The sequence below is a fragment of the Cheilinus undulatus genome, linkage group 10, assembly GCF_018320785.1.
Source record: "Cheilinus undulatus linkage group 10, ASM1832078v1, whole genome shotgun sequence".
NCBI lineage: Eukaryota > Metazoa > Chordata > Actinopteri > Labriformes > Labridae > Cheilinus > Cheilinus undulatus.
Window position 1 is genome coordinate 43,765,472 of NC_054874.1, and position 6,667 is coordinate 43,772,138.

The 6,667-nt window shown below is 43.8% G+C and overlaps 1 protein-coding gene across 1 annotated transcript; it reads right to left on the reverse strand.

Annotated features, from left to right (window-relative positions):
- Positions 1 to 1,233: 1,233 nt before the first annotated feature.
- On the reverse strand, positions 1,234 to 2,331 carry LOC121516151 (serine/threonine-protein kinase pim-1-like). Its single transcript, XM_041797250.1, has one exon. The coding sequence runs from the start codon at positions 2,329 to 2,331 to the stop codon at positions 1,234 to 1,236; it is 1,098 nt and encodes a 365-aa protein (XP_041653184.1).
- Between the last annotated feature and the right edge of the window lie 4,336 nt (positions 2,332 to 6,667).

Here is a 6,667-nt window from a genome sequence, read left to right on the forward strand (position 1 = left end):
CACTGTCAGCCATGCTTCAAGCTCGGCACCATGGGGGTTAAGGCTGGCGAAAGCCACATGCAGTTCAAAAAGCACAAAACCGCTGCCAGGAGCCACAAACAGACCCCAGCCGTATCACAGTTTTGCGTCTCTGCCCCTGAGCCAGCGCTGCAGGCAACGGTCCCAGCTGCTACTAGCACTGACCTGAGAGCAGCATTTGGTGCGACACCAACACTGAAATCGGACGTTTTGTGGATTTTAAACACAGTGGTCAAGCACCGGTCTTACAACCATCGCCTATATTTGTAGTGTTTTTGGTCTTAAATTAAGGTGGCATTAAAAAGGTCTTAAAAAGTCTTAAATTTGACTTGCTGAAACCTGTAGATACCCTGATGAGTGGTTTACCAGATGGATGTGTAAAACACATCCATCTGGCATGCCAGGTCACCACAAAACAGTGTTGGTTCAAACTACGCAGTATCAAAACCTTTTGAAGCATTTTACTGTATACCCAGAAAGCCTCTGTGTTTTGTCGTTATATCTGGTCGCCAAAGCCTGCACTCCAAAATAAATAATGCACAGAGGATTTCTGGATAAGAAATAAAATGCTGCTAAAGTTTTCAATAGTGCGTCTTCCTGAGCAGAAACTGTAGCCATCTATTACACTGTTCAGCCTGGCTTCCTGGCTGGTAGAGTCCTTCTTAAAGGAGCAATGCTCACTAAAATCACTGGAGGCTAATGCCACCTCCTCTGATAGGTACATCATACAACCAAATTTTAAAAACACTGAAATATCCCTTTAAAGCCCAAAACACACCAGTGTTATATATATGACCTTTAGTATAACTTTTGTGTTAAATATCTGCATAAATACACATCCAGTTTCTAAATTGTTAAAACATATTTGTGGCCATTTACACTCATGCTATTGCCGTCTCCACTCCTTCCTCTGCTTTATAGACAGACTTTGCTGGTAGAGTCAATCCATATAAACATATTGGAAATGTTAAAATGATTTTTAATTTTATGCATTACAGAATTTTTTGAATAACATTTGAATAGACAAACACACATGTAAAGATCTGAGGATTCAGCTTAAGACCAAACATGACATTTTTGTTGTCTTAGAGATCTCTGCATTTGCAGATTCATGACCTTTTGTTTAAAGAAGTTCACTGTTTATTTCAGGTTGCGAACCACAAGGGTTTCAGCTTTATTAAACATTTACAGTTGAGGAAAGTCTCTGGACTGACTTTATGCCAGCCAGGGATGGAGGCGCAGCTCCTCCAGCGAGGGACGCCGCTTGGGGTTTGTTCTTAAGCAGCGCCTCAGGAAGTCCTTGCAGCCTGGAGGTAAATCTGCACGGATAGATATTTCACCCCTGAGAAATTTGGAGGTGCGAAAGTCATTCTTGCCCCAGTGCAACAGGTCGTAGAGGACCACCCCCATCTGCCACACCGTGGTGGGGTCGGCCCTGTAAGTGCCGTGTCGGTCGAACTCTGGAGGCGCATGTGCAGGAGTACCACAGAAGATCCGGTACTTTGACGACCTCTTTGAGAAGCAGCTCAGGCCAAAATCGATGAGCCTGAGCCGCGGGACGTCAGAGCCGGTTTCCAGCAGGATGTTCTCTGTCTTGATGTCTCTGTGGAACACCTTCTTTGACTGGAGCTCCAAAGCCGCATCAACCAGCTGCTTCAACATCTGCCGGCTCTCCTCCTCGTTTAGGGGCTCGCCTCTGCCCTCCATGTAATCATACAGGTCCATTGCAGGGATCGGGCGCTCTAGGACCAGGATGAGCTCATCTTTCAGGTCGCAGTAGTCCAGGAGGGAAATGGCAGCGGATTGCCCGACCTCTTGTCTAGAGGTTAATTTCTGCATTATAGCCACCTCTTGAGGAATCGAACCCATGTAATTCTTGACTTTGTCCTTTGGGATATGCTTGATGGCCACAGGGATGAAATCCTTTTTCCTGTAGCCGGCATACACGGAACCAAAGCCTCCCTCTCCCAGTGAGTCCAACTGAAAGTATTTTTCTTCCAAGTCTTCTTTACTGGAGGACGTTACCGTGGCGGTCTCCCTCGTCTCTAAGGATCCAGTGGCTTTCTCCTGTTCAGAGATTCTTAATCTCTTTCTTGGCTTTTTCTTGTCTTCGAGGCATTTCCTCTTCACCCCAGAGACATTCTCTGAAGGCACAGGGATCTTCTTCCTTTTCATGGTTTGCCTCTCTGCTTCCTTGGGAGCTTTCCTCTTTCTGGTTTGCTGGAGTTCAGAACCAGTCACGATGGCTCCAGGAACATGAGCAGGAATAAGAATTCGCTCCTGGGAGCCAAAGTTGAAGTTAGAACGAAGCATTTTCGTAAGTTCAACGACGTTCAAACACAGTGACTTGACGCGGCAGACTAAATCAAGACAATGACTTTGTCCGGCCTGAGACTGTCATAGATCAATGGACGGAATCTTCACACATTCTAGAATTCTAGAACGCCCTTGCAATGAAAGAGAGTTCTAGAATTCTACTGTTCTACAGGAGCACTTCCTGCTCTCCATAGCAACCACAAGCCCATTTAGATGAAAACAAGCCCAAAGACTGAATGTCAGTAGATTGGAAAACAGCTGTAACAGAGTGCTTAAACACTGCTGTGTTGTGTTTTGTGCTTCAAATAAATAAAAAGCCAAAATTTAGTGTTGGTTTTGTGTTCCAGCTGACTTTAAGCTAGCGATCGCTCTGTAACAGCAGGAACTGTAGGCTGCCTGCCTGCTAACAGATGCTTCATACATTCACTAACGTAAGAATGATGTTTCTGAAGTTCAGATCTAACTGAACCATGCAGCCCTGAAGTATGTCCACTAGGGCAGGGGCTCTCAATCTTGGGGTCAGGACTCCATTTGGGGTCGCGAGACACTGGGAAGGGGTCTCCATATGCCTTAAAACAACTAAGAACTAGGGGTGCTCCGATCAGGGTTTTATGCTCCCGATTTCGATACCGATCATCCATGAGTGAGATCTGCCGATCACTGCCGATACCGATCACATGGATTAACTGTAAATTTTTCAATTTATTTATGGTGAGTGGTATTGGCTATATGATCTGAAAAAAGGAACCATAAGATCACCTTAATTTAGACAAACATATTTTACTAACTTTTTCAAGAGAGTAAATACAAAACCCTTGCAGGCACAATGCAACAACTATTCAGTCAAAAGGACAACTGAAAAATGCTTAAATTTACCTGCTTTCAGAAACACAATCTTAAACAGATTGAAATAATCAGGACTCTCAACAGGCTAAATAGTGCAAAAAGTCAAATAAACAAAAAGCCACATATCTCAAAACACTGCCTGGATCACGTAATGTGAAGTAAAGAAAGATACATTTAAAGTCAAATACAGGCTACATTCAAATAAACTATTAAATAAGTCCCTAAATTGAAAATACCTGGGAACTTGACTTATTGTCTTGTGCATGGGCAACAAACTCAGCATTTACCATTTCTTAGATTTATAAAAAAAAAAAGTAATGGGTCTGTTGTTTAGTATGTAAAATAAAATCTGCCTATTTTCTTATTAAATAATAACATTAATATGGTCTAACAGACCTTGAAACAGAAAAACAGCACAAGTGAAATTAAAGTGCATTTGCTTTTGACAAGGAAAAAATGCTGAACAGCGGTGCATAGGCTAAATGCCTATGACTTGTTAGTAAGCATTGTGGGAAGATTCTTTTTAATAAAGAGCAGCATCTCTGCTTTTTCAGTCATGAGTCTATTCCTGTGTTCATCCACAATGTTGGATGCAGCACTGAATAAGCGCTCACTCTCCACACTTGTGCAGGGTGCAGACAAGTAGGCTCTTGCTACTCTAGCAAGGTCCGGAAAGCGTTCCTTATTAGTTTTCCAGTACTCCAGTGGTGATGCACTCCGAGAGATGGGTGGCTCTGAGAGGTAGATGATCATCTCTGATGGTGCTGCACTGTCGGCATGAGCCTGCTGCAGGGTTTCTTCCGCTAGGATTTCACCAAACATTGAAGACAAGGATCCAGGTCGTGGCACTTTCTCTGCTGGCTGGCCTGTGTTGTTGGCTTCAGGTTCTTGGTTTGAGTCCCTCTGGGTGGCCTCTGTCATCAGACCAAGAAGCAGTCCATGTGTTTTGGTCTTGAGTCCTTCAGAATAAAATCTGTCTTTGTACCTTGAATGGGGGGAATTACATTAATTTCACATGAAACTCATTGTTTCAGGGTGCTTGATAATTAGGCCATTAACTATGAATATGTAAATGCTTTTTCTCCATTATTATTTTGCTGATCATTTTCTCACCTTGGGTCTATGATGGTTGCCAAGCTGTAGAGGGGCTCCTTTTCAATGTCAGCAAATCTTTTGGTGACAGCTTCCAGCAATGTGGCCTTAGTTGTCTTTACACCATGATCTGCTGCTGTATCTTTGGCAAGGAGACGCTTTAAAACCATCACAGAGGGTAAGGTTCCAGGAGGGTAGTTATGTTTTCAATCAATTCCCACTGGGAAGATGTAACGGTAGCAGGTAGATCAAAGTCAGCTGCATAAACTCCCAATGCCCGTTTTTGCTCAAGGAGACTGTTGAGCATATAATAGGTGCTGTTCCACCTAGTGCTGACATCTTGTTGAAGTCTTTTGGTGGGCTGGCCGAGTTGTTTCTGTACACTCTGAAGTCTTGCATATGCTAAGGGAGAATGCCTGAAGTGCCCCACAATGCGTCTCCCTGTGGAAATAATGTCACTTTTACTGCGCTGTGACAGCACTGCATCATGGATGACCAGCTGCAGGGTGTGCGCCATACACCCCAAACTTGGTTTTGTGAAGTTGAAAATCTGAATCAATCCAGTGAGCTGTTAAACTCAACATCGACACAGGACTGACGTCCGAGCTCTAGATATCACTCGTGAAACTTACAGAGGATGAGATGCCTTCTTTGAGAACACTTTCGATGTGAGAGTACACTGTCTGGTGGAGCTCTGGCAGGGCTACATCAGTGAAATATTTCCGTCCAGGTAGCACGTAGCGGGGCTCCAGGTGAGAGAGCAGTCGGCGGAATCCGGTGTCTTCCACCACTGAGAAAGGCTGGTCATCTAGTCCGATGAATTCAATTATTTTTCGGGTTATTTGCTTAGCCTTCTGACTGTCACGCTCATATGGACGATTGTTGCCCAGCGTGGGCTGCGTTAGCTGCCGTTTGACTGTTGGTGCTCCCGCTGCCTTTTTTTCATTCTCTGCTGTGAGCCTCGAAAACTCACCATACTCCTCCAAGTGTTTGTTCTTCAAATGTCGTATTAAATTCGTCGTGTTGAAGCTTTTTAACGTGCTTCCCCCTCGAGGTATTTTTTTCGTGGCATGTGTTGCAGGATGCAAACTTTACATCACTCTCACAAATCGCATAAAAGTTCCACACGGCAGACATGTTTGTTTGGGTTTGCCGCCGCGCGCCTGCGCAGTGTGAAGGAAAGGGGGTGGGGAACACTACACTGCACACAGGGTCTCCACAGGCTGCAGGCTGAAAAAGTATGAGCCACAGGTGATCGGTTTTTGTGATCGGCAATGAAAGGCATTGATCAGCATATGCCAATCACGTACTTTTCCACGGAAATCGGCCGATAATGATCGGTGGCCGATCGATCGGAGCACCACTACTAAGAACATGGTTGAATTACACTGTTGCCACTTTCCACCAATTTTGCCAAATTTTAACCCTAATTTATCACTTTTCCCCACCAATTTTAACACATTTTTGCCACTGAAAACCCATTTTTTGTCAATGTTAAATCCTTTCCAGCACTTTTTTCTGCCTGTTTTTGCCACTTCTGAACCAAATCTTGCCACTTGTAGGCTCTGTTGACCTATTATTGCCACTATTAACCCCTCTTTACCACTTTTAAGACACATTTCACCATTTGGTATGCCCATTTTTGCCAGTCCCTGACTTTTTCTGCCTCAGTCAACCCTTGTTTGCCAGATTATGTCAATTTTCATTCCATTTCACCAAATTCCCACCTATTTTTGCCACTTTAACACCATTTCAGCCACTTTTTTAGTCCCCTTTTACCATTTAATATGCCCGTTTTTGCCACTCTAACCCACTTTTGACATTTTTTGGGCTATTTTGTCCCTTACCCAGTATTTTTTGCCATTTTTAACCCATTTTAGCCATTTTTTTTTACTTATTTTAATTCTTTTTTTAACAAAAGGATTAACATTTTTAAGATGGCTACTTACTGCACAAATAAATTAAATAGTTTCTGTGATAAGAGTGGTTATTATTCAGGTAATATATAAAACACCACAGCTTGACTTTACAATGGATCATGATTTTGCTGGCCCCCAGTTTGGCTAGGCCCCAGGAAGCTCTCCCATTTTACCCCCCTAATGGGCAGCCTTGTCTCCACATGACTGTTCTTGAATGTTCATGGCCGTGTTCAACCACCTTCAGGTACAGTGGGGGTCCTCGGTCTCTGACACCTTTATTTTGGGGGTCATGGGCTGAAAAGGTTGAGAACCACTGCACTAGGGAAATGCCCAGTATGCCAGATCTCCAGTCCAGGTCTGCATCCTGCTGTCAGTTTCTCTGCTGACGGTTTAAGGAATGACCTCACTGACCTTTAGCTTTGAACTGATCTTTAACTTGTGAGCTTGATTGCTGATGGTGCAACAGATGCTGACAT